This window comes from Lonchura striata, chromosome 4 (assembly GCF_050655825.1).
Source record: "Lonchura striata isolate lonStrDom1 chromosome 4, ASM5065582v1, whole genome shotgun sequence".
NCBI classification, from domain to species: Eukaryota; Metazoa; Chordata; class Aves; order Passeriformes; family Estrildidae; genus Lonchura; species Lonchura striata.
In genome coordinates, this window is record NC_140706.1 from 29,663,145 (window position 1) to 29,681,421 (window position 18,277).

At 40.4% G+C, this 18,277-nt stretch overlaps 2 protein-coding genes across 8 annotated transcripts in view; one reads left to right on the forward strand and one right to left on the reverse strand.

Annotated features, from left to right (window-relative positions):
• Positions 1 to 15,514, forward strand: part of PDGFRL (platelet derived growth factor receptor like) — a 47,433-nt gene extending 31,919 nt beyond the window's left edge. Inside the window, exon 6 of the mRNA XM_021537034.4 lies at positions 1 to 15,514. This exon is cut by the window's left edge and continues 12,971 nt beyond it. The gene's annotated coding sequence lies outside the window, so the exon portion shown is untranslated.
• Positions 1 to 18,277, reverse strand: part of MTUS1 (microtubule associated scaffold protein 1) — a 115,783-nt gene that overhangs the window by 7,459 nt on the left and 90,047 nt on the right. For all 7 annotated transcript variants that reach the window (XM_021536582.4, XM_077782850.2, XM_021536329.4 and 4 more), the window contains one exon: positions 7,714 to 7,780. In XM_021536582.4, coding sequence (XP_021392257.2) covers positions 7,714 to 7,780 — 67 coding nt within the window. The remainder of the gene's footprint in view (positions 1 to 7,713; positions 7,781 to 18,277) is intronic.

Below are 18,277 nucleotides of genomic sequence, written 5' to 3' on the forward strand. Positions count from 1 at the left end.
AAAGAAAAAAATAAAGAAAGGAACTGGATCAAGTTCAATACAAAAGTCACATCTTCATTTACAGTATTAAAAACAGTGAACACATTACACAGGAACATGGTTATATACAAAGACAAATATGATTTATCCATTAAATGTGTGCCTCCAAGGGCACATGAAAATATCTTCACAAAAATATCAAATTCCATGTTTCTTAGGCTGAGAATTAATTGAACGCAGTTAAGCCAGGAGCCCACATAAAAAGCACAAGTGTGACAGATTGACATGACATGGAAGGAGGAATGTCTCATGAGAAACACTGAAAAGCTCCAAGAAAAAATATTAATTGCATTTGCTACTTTACCTTATTTGATGCCATTCAGTAGAATATTTGTCAGAGTACTTCCCTTTTTGACATGTAAACCACTTAGTTAATTTGAAAATCTTAATTTCCTGAAAACTCTATGTTTAATGACACCCACACTCAGATATACAGCAAAGAAGCAATTCTAGTCTGACACGGACCTGATACAGATCTGCCAGTCTGAAAGGTACTCTCATGTGTTTATGCCTGAGATATTTAAATATGGAAGACAGAGAATGGTTTTAGGCAAAAAATGCAGAGTATTAAGAAAAGAGAAATGTAAGAAAAGAGAAATGCTGTGCAATTCTCTTTACAGCTGCATTAACACAGGTCTGCTAAGAAGGCTGCCTAGGTTTGTCTCCCCATATTTGCAGCTGCTTGAAAGGCAAAACAGAAGTTAGCAACTTCCATTTTTGAGTTTAAAATCTAGCATTTCAAAGTCCAGCCAGCCAGGCCTGAATAGGAGGGGTCATGTTCCTACTGTTAATACCACTGCAGCAAATGCTGCACCCAAATCTCTAACACAAGTGTATGATCACTGACCTTGTGCAAAACTGGTTCTATACAGACTCTAGTACTATGGCTTAAAATATACTAGTCAGATGAGTGGCTGTTTAAGAGGAAAATCAACTAAAATGTTAACTTGATCTTCAAAGGCAGAAGTCATGCATGCATGCACTTCACAGCAGACTGGCACACTGCCCAAACAGTGTAAATATAAACTCTATGTAAAAGCATGGGAAGAGGCAAGGATTTTTTTAAGGCTGTACAGGAAATTCTCATCACAACAGTGTTTGAGCCTTAAGATAAATAAATTACAGTATCCTCAAGGACTGATTCCCAAAGTAGTAATGGGTCAGCTGAAGGGAAAGCAGCCTGCCCCAGCAGAATGCCTCAAGTTACACGTGTCTTACTCTTCTTTGCTATAGATTATTAGAAGCACGTGAGTAACTTAATGGATACTTGCATTCTCTTTTAAGTGAACTGTAAAGAGTCCTGGCCCTGCCACCATCACTTGGAACCTGCAGTGGAACTAGGAAGTGTTAAGAGAGCAAGCTGTACTGCATGGAAATCAGTCTATCAATGTGTGTCTACCTGAATTAGGCTTAACAGCAAGCTTAGCTATGTCGGGTCTATGCAAAAGATGTGCTGATCTAGACAGATTTAGGCCAAGCTCTTCATTCTCTGACTGGCAGTGATGCAACGGAGGCTCAACCGAAACCTACCACAACATTCTCTGCAACTCAAGCAGATTTCACAGTTTTTGCTACTTTCTGCAGCAGCATCAGAAGTTTTTCCTCCCCTATCCTTATTTGTTTCATAAATTTCTCTTAAAACTGCTCCCTTAGGGAAAGGGAAAAAAAATTAGCCTGCACACTTCTACCACATCACAGGGGCATGAAGTTAGTGAAGATATATATATATATACATACACACACTCTGCATTGCCACGTTTTTGGAGAAGAGGTAACATCATTGTTAGAGGACATTATATTACAATGCCAAGAACCAGGAAGCAAGCCAAATGGAGGTATTACACAGCCAGCCACATGCAGATGGAGCTGACCTTCTATAGCAGAGTAAGGGCATAGCTGAGAGGCAGGCGACTTGCATGGCTTAGTTGAGGTAACTGCAGCAAAATGCTACAAATGATCCACTTCATTTAAAACCAACAGAGGAAGAAGCATCAAATTCCTTATTTGCAAGGCCAGACCTATTAATTTGCCTCCAGTTAGCCAGAAGAATGTGCTGCCTTATCGTTGCCTTATCTTTAAATGTCAGCACGCAGAACTTCAGATGATGCAAAGCACTTCAGAAAAAAGCAAATAGCAAACCACACCTTTGTCAAAGAAAACAGACGCATCAGTTTCCCTTCAGGCACTTTGCAATTCAGATTTATGAGAAGACTAATGTTACAAAGGCAAACAAAAAACTTCTGAAACTTGCACTAGCAGTTAAAAGTTGTTACCGTAAAGGTAACTCTGGCCTCCACAAAGCTGGAGGCTGCAACGCTTCCTTGCAGATCACAAGCCTGACATATCCCTGCCATCCAAAGAAGCAGAATTACTACACAACCAGTAAACTCCCAGTATCATGGTGGTGCAAGAACTGACCATAGTTTTTCCTGACTTCAGGAAAAACACCAACTAAAGAATTGTAAATTTGAAATTATGAGATGTCCCATAAACCAAAGCTTGTCTAAGTACTTGAAATTGAAAAGTGTGCAGCAAGTATTTTGTATAATCCTATCCATCTGCAGACTGAATCATGTATTTTACGACAGCTCTGCTTTTTTTAAAGAAAGTTGCCTTTTTCATAACTTGTCCCAAAATCCTTAATTTGGTCATTTAGCCACTGACTAACCAAACTTGATTGCTGCTCAACTGAAGAGTATTTTCACTGAACTCATGCTAAACTTTAACTGGAACATGTGTTCTTCCTGTAGCAAACACACAAATCTATTTCAACTTCTCATCCACTTCAGAGCTACCTGAAGTGCATGCTTCACAGTTTTTGTACACTACTACTCTGTTTCCTTTCCCTTCTGGAAGCACTTTTCTTCTCAATTCCACATCTTTAGACCACAAACCTTGAGAAAAAAAACAAACAAAAAAACCAAAAAAAAACCAAAAAAAACCCAAAAAAAAACCCACAAAAAAAAAGCGAAAGGAAATAAATGGTCCAACAGCATTTCAGGGAAAAATCAAGCCATAGAGACGAAAAATACACTAGCCTTTTATCTGTCCAGCATTACATTTTACCTGTAACACAGAACAGTTTTAAGGTTAGTGTATATGGAATGCTATACTTAGCAGCCAGAAGCAATCTTTACTTCTTTATTCATATAGTAGAGCCACTAATATATTTTTTCCTCCAAATATGAATATTTTCTTTCCACTTGGTTGTCCCAGCTTCTCTTCCCAATCATACAACTGTTTCTCCCTGTATCAGTACAGCACAGAGCAAGATTAATCTGTGTTTTTAGGCTTCTTAACACCTTTAATTATAAATTAAGAGGCTGGTTCTTTTGGGCCCGACCATGACCTTTAGAAATCATGCAAAGTTTCTGAGATTTGGTAACAGCAAATCTGCAGAGCAGAAATGCTGGTTTTGACATGTAATATTACTCTTTATTTGTAGCAGTTAACATCACCAACTTGCATCTTGGGTATTTCACTATGAAGCTTTTCAAGTGCCAAAATCATAAAACAAATGCCTGCAAGAGCAGCATGGAGAACCAGGCACATGGCAACTCCCCACATGGTGCAAACAGCAGCACATCCAAACCAGAGCAACAGTAGCTGAAGCTGAACAGAGGACTACAAAAGTTGCCTTTGTATCTCCAAGAAAGCTATTTTGTATTTTCACTAAAAGTAGCCAAGAGATAAGACCTTACAATGGTGCAGCATCTCCTTTCACTTTTTTTTTCTTCATTCTAAGCATCATCCAAATTCAGCCCTTATGGTCTAACTGCTTAGATTAAACATTTTTCAACTTACATTCCTCTAGAAGCTACCATAACCATAGCTCTAAGATAAAATACAATGGATTTTTTGGAACCCTGAATTAAATGGTTTGCAAACAGTAGTTACTATCTTCATAAAATTGTCCAAGTCACTCACTGGCCTAGTTATGATTTATGAAAAGACATTAGGCTGTCTGAAACACTAAACCAGCGTTCACTAGGACAGTAAATTGTCAGCATTTTAATGGTGTGTGTGTGTGTGTGTGAAATGGGGATTATTACCACAAAAAAGCCCAAATATTTAGAACTACATGATACTACACTGCGCTAACATTAATTGCACACTGCAAGCTGTATGTTCACTTGACCAATAAGTCTGCTACAGACAGGCTCATTTCCTTCTCTATACAACACATATTTTTATATCTATACAATAATTAATTAATGGTATTGGCAGACTCTCAATATTGAAAATTCTTCTACCCAAACATGCTTTCAAGTTTATGACCAAGTTTCTCTTGGTGTTACTTCCATAATGAAACTAATTATTCAGGACATTAAAGCACATTGCATACTTTTGTTCTTGGGCAAGTTAGACAAGGCAGGTAGCCAAAAAATTCTGCTTTAAGCAACATTTAAGCAGGTATGCTTGAATAAATACCATGAAGCACTCACTTCTCTGCTAGGAAGTAAATTCAGATCCCCTATGCTGCAAACACTACAAGTGACAGACTGTTCAAGCAGGCAAACAGACAAGTCTATGAAGTGTGGCAAGTCAGGCCCTGTCTCAAGTAAGTGAAACATCCACCTATTATTAAGTATTTTTAAGGATCACCTTAGCTGAAAACAAATCACACACATTCACTGTAAAACACAACAGTCTCTTCTATCTGAACTTCCAAAGCATTTTGAAGATTAATTTAGTAATAAAAAAAAAAAAACATTGAAGGTATTCTGAAGGAAATACAGGTTTTTGATTGCCATGCAGCTGGTGAGAGAGGGGTTTGGCATTGGGCTGCCAGTTCAGGGCACACACAGGCTCACCAATGGAAATGTTCAAAGGGCCAAGGATGGCGCCGGCTGAGTCAACTTTGCACCTGCTATTTTGTAGCAGCACTCAGCTGGATCACATCCAGCATGGCTGCAAGGAGGCTCTGAAACAATCTGCAGTGCAATTGATTTAGAGGAACAGTTTCATACCTCTCAAGAAATATGCAGCCCTTGCAATTTCTACTTACATAATTAAACAAGTAACTAGAAGTTTACACACAGGCCTGTATCTTAAGAAGAGAAACAGTTCACAATCAGGACATCCTTAGCTGCTCCAGGCTCCCAGAACTATGGTGCTTTTGTTCAAACCAGTATTTGTAGCTGGAGATTTTAAGGAAATCCAAGTTCAGAACCCAACTGTTATTGAATTTGAACTCCCTTTGGAAAAGCCCATCCCCAAACACTTATCACTGCTAATCCTTGCACATGTTTCCAGTTACTGAGAGCAGAAAGCATTGTCTGGTAACCATCACCCTGCTGGTGCAGTCACATTCCGGGACAGAAATGTGTATTTAAACCACTGAACAAAAAGGTATTTTGGTATAAATGATCATACACAATAATCCAGCAAAACAGACCATCTGACAGCAAGTCAATTTGGTCTTGCAAGGTAAATCAAGGAGCTTGGGATGTGCACAGTTAAACTTCAAATTAAGAAACTGATAAGTCTAAACTGTATAAGCTTCAGGAGATTCAAACATGCAGGAACAGACTCCACTGGGCTGTGCACACCCAGTTCCTCTTAGACTGCCTGGCCCCAAACTACAAACCAACAGTCATTAAAAACATGGCAGCTGGGACTCCACAAAACATCTACATGGCCAAAATAAGACTCACACTGCATTTAACTTTCCCAGCAAACATATGCTTAGATCATACCGTGAATGAAAATCCACGGTACTTACGTCAAAACAGTCTATGGAAATCTTAAGTTCACCTGTATCCATTTAACAGTGTCAATAGAAAGCTGATTAGCAGGTATGTATTTAAGCAGATTATTTTCAGCTAAAGCTACTGTTTTAAGAATGCCTCTCTCACACTTTGTCAACAAATTATTAACTTAAAAAAGAAAAACCCCAAACCAATTTCTTTTTAAAGCTAGATAGAATTGAAGACCTGGATAGTTTTTAATTTCTGTAATTAAAGCCACTCCCTTTACATGCTGAGGAGAGCAGTATAGACAGGCTAGACGTGTGACATGGTTGGGACAAAGGAGCTGCATGAAAATAAATAAAAGCTTCATGAAACCATGGTCTGGAAACCTTACAAAGGGAAGCGAACCCCAGGCTGCCACTTGGATGCTCCTGCAGAAATAACCCAGGAAGGTCAGCCCTGTGAGGGGAACAGCTGACGATGCCATCCAGCAGCACATCAGCCACCATCCCTGTCTGAGAGCTCTGGGCACTCGGGTGTCACAGATCCATCGGGCACAGCTGCATTTGAAGTTTTTTCTAGTTCTCAACCTACTGAATGGCACATGCTCGCAATGGGAGTCTAATTTATGAGCTCAGCAGGCTGCTAATCAAAGCAAGAAGGTAAGTTTATGGAAAGCTCATTTAAGCATGAGGCATCCTTACAAAGAGGTAAGCATTCAAAAAAAACCCCTCTCAAATCCCACCAAAACCCTCAAATGTGGTAATGGGCAAAAGTGTTGGCCAGCTTTTGGTCTACCCATCTAAGCAGAATTTTCCCTTTCTTAATATGTGTTAAACATAGCACCTAGGTTAATAAAGGAAAAATTATATTAAAGATGCAAGCCTAGAGAAGGAAAGAGACTTTTCTCCTCTGATAGCAATTCTTCTGAAGTCATTTTCTTGCGGTAAACGAATGGGGTTGCTCAGAGAATCACATTAAGTACATAAATAAGAAGAAATCAGGTTTATTAAGTTCATAACACAACTTTTTAGTGATGTAAGAAGGCCATTTCCACATTAAAACCCTAGTCCTGTTGTCACTTTAGGGTAATAGAAACATCAGTTGCAGCTGATGGGAGACACGACCCTGCACCCTGCAACTCCTTCCGCATTAGAGAATGCGGACTCCAGACCCAGTATTCCTTCAGTCACATACTGAAGTCAGGCCAGGCAGCTTTGGCAAAACAGCATTACCAGCCAATAGTTTCAGCTGGCTTAGGTCCCCAGGCAGCTCACTGCATCAGTGGGGACATGGCTGCCCCTGCAGCAATGCTGGCACAAGGAGGACAGAGGGATGCAAAGGCAGGGGAAGGCCAGGCTCTTTCAAAGCCAGCCCCTACTGAAACCTGCCTGGAACATCTGCTAAGTTCAAATACATTACATGGAGCTACCACTAAATGCAGTTACATCAAGATTCAAAGTTGGCAAAACCAGCCACTGTACACAATAGCTCAATTTCATGTTATAGCCACCCACTAGGATGAATTCAAAGATTTAATCTCATCAGCCTGAAAGCATTTCCTTCTGCTAATTTTACACTCATTCAGCAACAGGTCACTAAGGCAAAAATGCAGATTTTGCACAGTATGTTTTACAGGGTTATGAATTTTTTGCCAGTAAATGTGTAGAAGATGGCATACAAATGAATTAGGGATCAAAAGTATATATGCTGTCAGCCATCCTCCCATTTTTTAGAAGTGAGTGCTTTGGTCATCAGACACGTGTTTTGTAAGGAGGCCCTGCAAGGCACAGTCAGATCAGTGCCAGGAATTCAGTGAACCTGGGGTCATGCTGTCAGGGCTCCACAGCGCTTAAAGCATCTGAGTGGAATTCAGTCAGGGAATTAAATGACTGCCATTACAGTACCAGGGCATCTGTCTTCTGCAGATCTGCTTTGCTGCATTTCTGTTCTCACGATGAATACAAAAATAAATTCTTACCTAGTTCTCCTCGAAGGTTAAGTAGTTCTTGAGATAAATCTTTCCGCTGCTTCAGTGCTTCCTCCCTCTGCAGAGAAAAGAACAAAAAATCCCAAACGTTTGGTTACTAGTGGTCTGAGCAGGGCACCTTCCAATAATTAACTTCCATGTGTTCTGTAGGAAAAACAAGAGGCAGGAGCAAGAAGCCAAGATATGACTCATTTAGGATAACAGTTCAGCTGTTACAATATACACAGATGTTCTTCTGTTGTTAAGGAAGTTATACTTTAAAACAAAGAACAGCTTTTTCCAGGACAGCTCTGCAATTAAAATTCTAATTTGCAGCAATTAATTATATATTTTATGGTGGGTGTAGCAACATAAGCCTCCAGAACAAATCAAGTGGTAGATGTCAAGGGCACAGAAGTATAGTGTATATGTGAAAGAGGCATGCATTAAATATTTATCTTAAGCTTACTCAAACACAAAACCAACAACTTCGCTAAATGCTTAGTCTTCCAAGCAGGAAAGCTACAGCCCTGTTCAAAGTTGAACACAACCCACCCTGCGGCGCGCAGTTCCTAATGTTAAGAGAGATGGTGTTTCTTACACGGAGAGAACCACAAGGAATGTGCGAACAGACCGTAACAAAGCAGATGCACCCATCTCCCTGCTTTCCCCAGGAGCTGTGCCCCGGCCAGGAGGAGGCGGCCAGGCCGCCGTGCCCAGAGCCGCGGCGCAGGCACGGCACGGGCAGAGCCGCTGCATGGCCCGGCGGTCACCGCTCCGCACCGCGCGGAGCTGACACGGTGCACGCTCCCGGCGGCAGGGCGCTTCACCGCGCCCCCGGCGAAACAAGCACGCGTTACCCTTGCTGCAGCGCACTGAGAATACAGGCACAGCTTGCTGCTAGAGCAGCCCATCTTCCAGCGCCGGCAGCCCCCCGCTCGGCCCCCCGGCCCTCATCGGCGACGCGCGGCTGGGGCGGCACCACCGAGCCGGGCAGGTCCGGCCGGGCCGAGCGCCGGGGCCGCACCGCGCCTCCGCAGGTTATCCTGCGTCCGCGCCCGGCGCTCCCGGCAGCGGCAGATACTGCAGCTTCTGCAATTGGCACAGGCAGCCAGCGATCACTTAAAGCCACAGCCCTTCTTTTATGAAACGAGAGCCCAGACATTAGATCGATCGATCTCCACTTGCTCAGACAGGATCACTGAGGGAATACTGCCCTTCCCTACAGATAAACGAGCTTATTTTTAGCTGTTTCGAGCTTGCTGTACGCCGCTTTCATGCTTAATTTGTTGATTCAAAAATAAGCCACGGGAGGCCTAAACCGAATAGGAGAGCCACAGACAGAGAAGCTTTGCTGCTGTCAATGCCCAGGCTTTTATGTTCAATAGCCCCGGTGCACGCAAACAGGTTGAAACTCACTCTGCATGCTTTTTCTTTAGCGAGGATACATTAGGGAAAAAAGAAATCCAAAAAAAACAACCCAACCACTAGTTCAAAAATCCAGAGATGAATGTCCACAACTGAGCACAGCAGATGAATTTGCAGACTGGTTGAGCCACACCTACAGCTGGTTCTCCCCATCGCCTTTACAGCAAACTTGGTCACTCACTGCAGCCTGACCACAGGCTTACATCTTAAGAGCACCCTGGCCTGGAGGCAGGGAATAGTCACTGCATGTCTGCAGAACAAATAAAGCAGTAAAATACACCATTCTTAAGAAAAACTAGAAAGAATAAGCACCCAAAACCCAGCCATGTATTAAAATCTGACACAAGACTAATCAAAATTAGTAATTTTTATGCTACACACTCATTTGCAAGTTTTAGGAAATTATTATGCAGCTGTAAAGGCTGGTTAGAATAAACTCCCAACCCTTTACTATAAATATTTGTATTTTTGACCTTCTATGAGAAAGATTCCCCTTTAATCACCCAATTTAAGCAGTCTTAACAATTCTTTGGATACTTTACACTTTGATAGGTCTAGTAACCAGCTGTGTTGCAGTTTTATATCAAGCACTTAGAAGCTTTTTACAGTGTCAGTGGCTAAGACTGAAAACCACACCTCACCTTCATAGTAAATTCTCAGGAGAGCAGAGAGCTGTTATTGAAACGACTTGCCCTGCTCTTCCCCCTGCTCTGCTCAGAAGGGAGACATGAGTTATCTCACGCCAGTTCAACGCCAATGCTCCCACTATGAACACAGCATCTGATGATGAAAATGGGAACGCTACAGTGAGTTATTTGAGCTGCATCCTTGCACACTGGGACACAACCTGCTTTTTTCCAGCCCACTCTGTCAGTAAAAGACCTCAAATTCTCCCTAGTGGCTGTATCATGATGCAGACCCCTTGGACATGCTAACGTTTTTGTTTAGTGTTTCTAAATAGGCTTCTTCATGGTCTCCTCATTTTGTATTTGCTTTCAGTTAAAGAAATCTGATGCTAAAAGGACGTGTGTGATCAGCATATACTAAAGACTAATGACAGGCTAAGACTAAAAATCCAAAACAAAATTGAGTAATCTTTTTCATGTTTCTTGCTGCTCCTAAGCCCTGTTGTTTTTCACTGGTGTTGTTTAACCTGTTGCCTCAGTTCGGCTTACCCATTCATAGTTTAACAAATCCAAGAAATTCAGATGGATTTATATTATCACCTCCTGCTCATGAACACCTTCAGAAAAAACCTGCCAGCCTAAAATAAAAAGACCAAGTTGCTCATATGGATAAACAGCCACCTAAAGTAGTCAGACTAACTAGCAGTTGACTTAGTACACTTTTATCTAAGTTCTGAGAGAACTGAAGCTGCAGGTATAGGGGTTTCCCCAAGAAAACTTTAAATTTTCTGAAATCTGAAATCTAAATGCAGTAAAATACAAAAAGCACTTGAATAATCCAGTAAGAGCCTATCTTCAGTATGGTATGCATATGCTTTGGGCTGGAATATCCAGCAACATTCTAGCTTATACTTAACAAGATTTTAGTTGAAAAATCAGTACTAGAAATTGGAAGAGCTGAACCAAGTTGGAGCATACAGGATTGAGTAATTTTGGCATTGTTATCTGGATAAATCCAGCAATAAGGATCATCTTCATTTAGTTGTCAGAGACTCACTAAGAATCTTCATATCCCTTTACAATTTCTTCTGGTACATTTTATGAACTTATGTGAAGATCAGGTAGATTATTTGGTAGCTATTATTTTCTTTTTTACAAAGAATCTATTGTAGGTTGCACTTTAACTAAAACATCACCCACTCCCCCCTGCCATAAACATGGAAGCTATAGGAAAGAATGAGAACAGAGTTTAGGAATAAAAGGTTTGCCACAGGCAATATTAGAAGGGTGCTCCTCTGCCTTTGAATGCTACAAAAAAGTTCTCAGCATAACAAGGGAGACTTGGACATTCTTGTTCTGAGAAAGATTAGTCAGTTTAAGAAACCTTCACATTTTGAAAATTTGACAAGTTCAAGTAGACATAAGGCCCACAGCAGGCACTTGGGAAGGTGAGGCCCAAGGTAGAAGGTAAAAGAACACAACAGCTTCAAGATGACAAAAACTACCAAGTCAGGAATGGAATAAACTATAAAGTTTATTTTGTTGGCAGTTATGCAGCCCAATTACAGGCTTAAGAGTATTTTTCCTGGCAACTAGCTGATTTTGCTACAGCTTAAGATTCAAACAGAACAGCCTAGGGTCATTTTAGATACAAATAAGGGTGAGGACATATCACTGTCTGAACAGTTTCCATTGCTCTGCTTTGAAAGCAGGAAGCTCTACAAAAGCCCACATTCCAGAATGAGCAAGAGGGATATTTGTGCCAAGCACACAAACAAACAGCCTTCCTGGCTACATACCTATACCAAATCTTCACATAAGACAGACCCAAGTAACCTCCAAGACATCAGGTTCTGAGCAGTTCTCAAGCTAGAATAGGTGGGCATTCCTCGAGTATACCACAGCAACTTTGCAGACCACAAATACAAGAGCATGAGGTTTTACAGCAAACTGGCAACTTTGTATTTCCTTGAGAGCACATGCAACTAGCCAGACTGACCATTCCAGGTTTCCTAGCATGCTCTGCCTGCAAATCAAGGCTTTGAGAGCTACAGATAGGCTATGCCTGGTCAAAAAGTCCTAATCACCTTTTGTAAGTTTTCCCTCCATGTTAAGAGCTGCAAGTCCTTCAACAGTTATTCAATATAAAAAAGCAAATCATGGCAGAAAACAGGTTTTGAGTATGTGTGTCCAAATAAGCTAACATTGCCCAATCTGGTAGTAATTATCCAAACATCACAGTTCACATTTTAAACAAGCACATTCCTTTGGGAAACAAAATATGTACTCTTCTGGAGCTGTACTAAAAAAAGAAAAATTTACAAGAACTAATAAAAAGAAGTTTACATTTGCCTACCAAAATACAGTAACTGTTTGCCTTTTTAATTTCATGTAGCTTATATCACATTGATATCTATGTGATAAGCCACTTGCCACAGTTGCCTGGTCTACCTCAGTAACAGATTCAGAAGCAGCATAATAAATTGCTGCAACCAAAAACTGCAAAGCACTGGTACATTGCAAAGGAAGAGACACAACTCACTTTGAGGCCACGAAATAACCCAGGGAGTCAGGCTGGGTTGTGGGAATTTTCCCATGATTCACCTGGAGCAGCCATCCTGGAATGTTCATCTCAGCTGGGATGCAAGGTGGTCCCTGCCCAGGGAAGTGAGGAAGGGCTCTGACAATGCTGGAACGAAGCCCCTGCAGTGTGCAGACAGGAGGGGCAGCTCTGAGCCTCAGGCAAAGTGCAGCAACTGAACCTTCACTGGTGTAACTGGCAGGTGGGAACACCTCTAACTGGGAAGGCTGTAATCAGCCTTCTAGCTTCCACCAGCAATACACTTCACAAACAACTAATTTAAAGACTCAAAACTTAAAGGAGTAGAAAATTAACTGTTAACTATAAAAGCATTGCGATGCTTTTTTCAAAAAACATTTTATTATAATGGATTAAATAAAATTTGTTCAGAGTGCATAAAACAAATTCATCAATGCAAAGAATGGAAGCACTTAAATGTGTTTTACTACCATACACAGGGCCAAATTAATTCTATTCTTGGAAAGAAGAGTCTAGTTTTTGTAAGCCATTTACTGTCAAACCAAACCACAAGCACTTACTCCTAAAATTTAACTTAGAGAGAAATGCTGAGCGTTTAAAAAATCTAATAAATTAGTCTAAATAAATTAGTAAATTTGCAAGCACTTCTGTAACATGTATGGCTACACCCTACTGGAGATGTGCTGAGGTTGTATGGAAAAAAATATTATAATTTAAATATTTCTTAATACTGGTACAGTCTCAGTTGTCAACAGGATGGCTTTCTCATCCAAGGAGATACTCCTCTTGGGTACAAAGCATTAGAAATTTATGTCTACTCCATCCTTGTGCTGCTCCAGTCATAAAAAAATGATCATCATCATTGGCTGTAGTGTAGAAATTGAGTCACATCTTTGCATAAACTCTAGTCACTTGTGTGTCATCAGCCACAGCCTAGAGGTAATTAGGAAGGGACAACAAAAGAGCCATTCATATCCGCTTTGAAGTATGACATTAGACTTGAGGATTTTGGTCCTTATACCACAGAATTTCTACCTATTCCTGTTCCTTCTTTCCTAGCAAAATCCAGTCCTCTAAGTCTTCTCATTAGGTATTAGCAATTTTAGAAATTGATTTCTTATAAAGTCACCTCACTTAACACTCCCTTGCAATGTCAGTTCTTCTGCATCACACAATGCAAAGGCAAGCTAAAGACATGAGCCAAGGAAGCAGTACAACAAACAGGATTTACACTCTCTGCGCCATGCATATTTTGTTTTGAAAGCAGCAGACTATTACTGTGATAAAATAAAAATGTCATTAACCATCTCAAATCAATAAATATACAATTAAATTAATGCTTCTAATTTACTCATGGCCTCATTTGTGTTACACACTGCTTCTTACCATATGAAATATGCCATCAGTTTTCACCTTAACATACTTCAGGCAGAATTAAGACTCAGAACACAGCATATACATGATTAGCTGATAGATATTTACTGCAATTTCTAATTTTTTATTCCTTTATCTACTAGGCACATCTACAGAGAATCAGATGTTTTTTCCCTGATGTTTAGTGTATGAAACACTAAAGCAGAAAACACTAAAGCAGAGAACCAGCCAAACAGGATTCCTATGAGTCACTATGTACTTAACACATTTACTTGTGAGCTCTTTATGCATTTGCAACCTTTACATAGGATCTTAGGCTCACAGGGATCTTTGTTTTCCAATATAGAAGTCATGCCCACCTTCATGCAATAGCCCTGCAAAGACAGGTCCAGGTGTAATAATTGGGCTATTTAATTTTACTTCTCTATAACATCCTGCTTGCTACTTTACAGCGTTTCTGACTTCTTACACTGAATGACGCCTTCTTTCCCTGTAGAAACTCCAATCTCATAAAAACTAATCCTCATCCAAGCAATTACTTATTTCTCAGTATTTTGTTACAGCTTTCTGTCTCAGTCCAACTCATCTGACACAGTAGCCACCAGATACCATAAAACTTTGAAAAGTTATACCGTCACTATTTTTCTCACGTCTATAAAACTGTTATTACTATTATAAAGTTATTCAAAATGTAGTAAGAGCCTATGCTTGAGCATAATATTAGACTATTAATTACATTTTTAACACTGTTTAGAATTTCACATGAAAAAGTAGTAAAAATCAAAAAAGAAACAGATCTGAAACATTTCTTTCTTTCTTCTACTAACTGATCCCTTAAATTTTGCAATAGATGCCTCTATTTTGCTCCTCTCATTAATTCTGCCGCTTCTTGAAAAAAATTCATTACAAAAAATAACAAGGTAGTAATAAAAATCAGGTTCTTTGTGGAAAGCAGCACTGGTTGCCTGAAACATCAAGTTTGTTTCATTAAAAGGTGTCTTTTTCCACGAAATCTTTTGATAGGAGTAACTATAGGATAGACTCCCAATTCTCCTCAGCTGTAACCCATTCTGAATACCCAGGTATACCATTTAAATTGCTTAACTGACACACCTTCTAAAAAGTTATTTCCATCAGAGCCTAGTTTCATAGTAATTAATGGATTAAAATGCTTTTCTGGATGTTAGAGCTCCCAAATTTTCAATCTGTTGCCAAAACATTCTTGTTCATTCATACCATGTTTTATAGAGACATTGACAATCGTCTGAAACTCCCTTGCTTTCCAACTGCTACCCATCAGACACAGGCTTCCAGAGCCCAGGTTTTCTCTGCAGGGGCAAACTACTGTGGTAATACTCAAATACTCTCTGTTACAAAACAGAAAACATTTGCATTCCTCAAAATTGGGATATTACATTTTGACTTCTGATTTTCCTTTTTTTTCAGTAAGCACAAAAAAATCTCAATTACATATCCTTATTCTCTCTCATAAAAAGTTATGTCCATATTTTGGGAAGTCAGATATATCTGCAAAAATTCTAATGACAACTGGCCAAGTTCAATGTTAAGTTCTAGAAAATCAAAACTACAAGTTTTACTCAAAGACAGCTGCTCTAAACAACAGGACTTATAGGTCAAAGGATAGGACTGTTCCAAAACTCCTGGGGTTTAGTGATGCAATGTGTACTTCTGCCCCTTAACCTAGATAATGCATTTCTCATTTGATAAATATAAACATTTTCTGCTGAACTTCCATGAAGGCCAGGACAAACATTTCAGATAGATGTGTTCATGTGTTCTGAAATGGAAAAAAAAAAAAAAACAACCCATTTTAAACTGCTAAGTTCCCAAGGAAACTAGTATCTTGACTCTTACAGTCATGTACATGTCAGGAAATGCCAGTAACAACAGGTCATATACTAATGGTTAATTTCTATTTCCACCTAGAAATGCTGAAGCCTGCTCAGTCACACCATTTCTAGCACATTTCTCATGTTGTTTCCTGTGTCACATCCACAATTAGTGTTACCCACACATTACTGTCAAGGCTCTATACCCTCTCAAATGGTCTTTTCCTCTACTAAGGAAACTTCTTAAAGATGGCACCACAACATTCCCAAGTCTGACCAGTAAATTGCAGCATTCCCATGACCATACCAAGAAAAGCACAACAGTGAAACTGAGTTTCTTTTCATCTCTATAGTACCCTGTTTCACAGATATATATTTGAAGCCCATTTCTATACCAGAATCTGTAGAAAATTACTGAGATGCTTAATTGGATTAATCTATTAAACTAGAAAAACAAAAAATGGATATTCATAACTAAACATTTTACCATCTGATTTTTTTAAACAGCTTAGGTAGTAGCTCAGAATGTAGCAGTTTATGCACTAAAATGAGAAGATGAAGTATCTCAATTCACACTTTGAACAGTTAGAAAGCCATTCTAACTACACATTAACCTTTCTTTTGACAGCTAAATCTGCCTTAGATTTAAAACCAAGCTAATACCACACTGCTAAAACAGTCACCCTTCACTCCCAAAATTGTAAGAGTGAGCACAGCAATGAGCTGGAGGTTAGAACAGCCCAGCTGCAGGGCTCACAGCCTTGGGGGGCAGTCCTGAGGCAGGGAAAGGGGCTGAACACCTCTCAGGAGCAAGAAGCAGAGGCTCAGGCAGGAACTGCCATAGCCTCAGCCTCATCAGCTGGTGATGTAGTGGGTTTTTTTTGCTTCTCAAGGGAGCCACAGCTGCAGACCTCCAAGGCACACATTCCCACCCCACCCCAGCACTGCTCCTTCCCACTGTGAACCACTGCATGGGGACATACCCAAAACACTTTCGACATGGACAGACCTGTAAAACTAGAGCCATAGTAATTTTTTTACTGGCTTCCCAAAGAAGCCCAAGCATACACAAGGGCTAGGCAAGAGAGGGGAGATCTGCAAGAGTGGCATCTCCAACCTGACTTACCACAGATAGGCTAACCACATATTTAAAGCATCTGTGAACATCTCTCTCACTAAAGGGAAAAACATTCAAAATGAATACTACTGGAAGCTAAAAGATCAACTCAAATCCAGTAGTGCAAATTACAGAGCTCAGTCCAGTTGAAGGTTAATGCAAAACTGCTTTCCTTGGCACTTCATGTGCTTATTGTAAATGGCCAATTTCACCATTTCCTCTGTACTGCCCACTTTTTGTTTCTTGTTTGAACTTAAAAAACAGGAAAGTAGTCATGAAGTAACGGGAATTACCAGGGGATCAGAGAAAGCACAGAAAGAGTCAACTTGCTTTTGTGATTAGTATGCAGTTTAACATGTGTTCCTATCACTGCCAGCACACACACAGCTGTCCAACAATGGAAAAACTCCGTGTTCTCATCAGCCACACCGTTCATTGCCATCAAATATTCTGGATGCCAAGAGATTTTCCATCTAGCATTAACCCAGTGTAACAATAGCTCCTGCGAGGCAGAAATCAGACTTTTAGGACTTTTTTAACTTGGAAGGGTTTTGGCAAAGGTAGGTAGCTAAGCATAGACACTCTCCACCCTCCCTAAAGAAACACCAACAGATCAAGTGGAAAGGTTTTATCAGAAACAGCTGTTACCATTGACAGCTCCAAGGTAACTCTTGCAACAAACAGGTTTGAGCTCAGGGTTTTTTGACATTCCTGCTCAGCTAGAAACATCAGAGCAGCATTGCTCAATCCCATTTAACCCTTTGACAGCAGCCTCTCAACCTCACTCCAGGGCTAGCTAGCTGCAGTTTTGACTGAAGTCATTGCCAGCAAGTCCTGATTTTGTTCACAGCTAAATTCCACTTCAAATGAACTCTCAGGAAACAACTTTAATCTTTTGTGCAGAAGTACATTGGGAACTCTTGGGGAAAAAAAGAAAAGAAAAACAACATGACAATAAAACCAAACAAATCTAACAGCCAAATTGTATCCCAGTCACTTCAGCTTTGGAGGTAAAGCAGGAGAAGGTGCAGCAGATTTTGCCAAGAGGCTCAAGCTGGGATGCCCAGCCTTGAAGTGACCCAAGTGCTCATTCCAGTACTTTACTTCATTTGGCCAGGCAGCCTGTCCTTCACCCCATCTCACCCTCACACTGGCTCTGACCAATTGTTAGGACAATCCACGTCACCACCTGGCAAAGAAATGCTCCTTGGCTGGTTTAGCTTTCTGGTAGTGGCAGGCTGAATTGTCTTTCTGTAAGGACAGAGCAGCACCAGAGGAGCCCAGAGCAGGCCCTCCCTCTGGTCCCAGCAAGCTGTTTCTTAGGCTGCATCAAGTCACTTCACACTTGCTCCAGTGGGAAGAATGTTGCTCAGCTTTGTTCCGCATGTAATCACCTAAGTATGGTTTTTAATATTTTTTAAAAGACAGAGAAGCTGAGGCTACTTTCATTTGGCTCTGCAGTAGTTAAGCTATGAAAACCTACCTCGTGAGTTAAAGCCTAACTTGAAGTTTTTCCCTGAGTTTATCCAGAGTTTGAAAACTACATCAAAGGGTTCCCCAAGTGATACTTCAGACAAATAATCATATGGGCAGCCAAGATTGTTAGCTATGCCAGACTCCA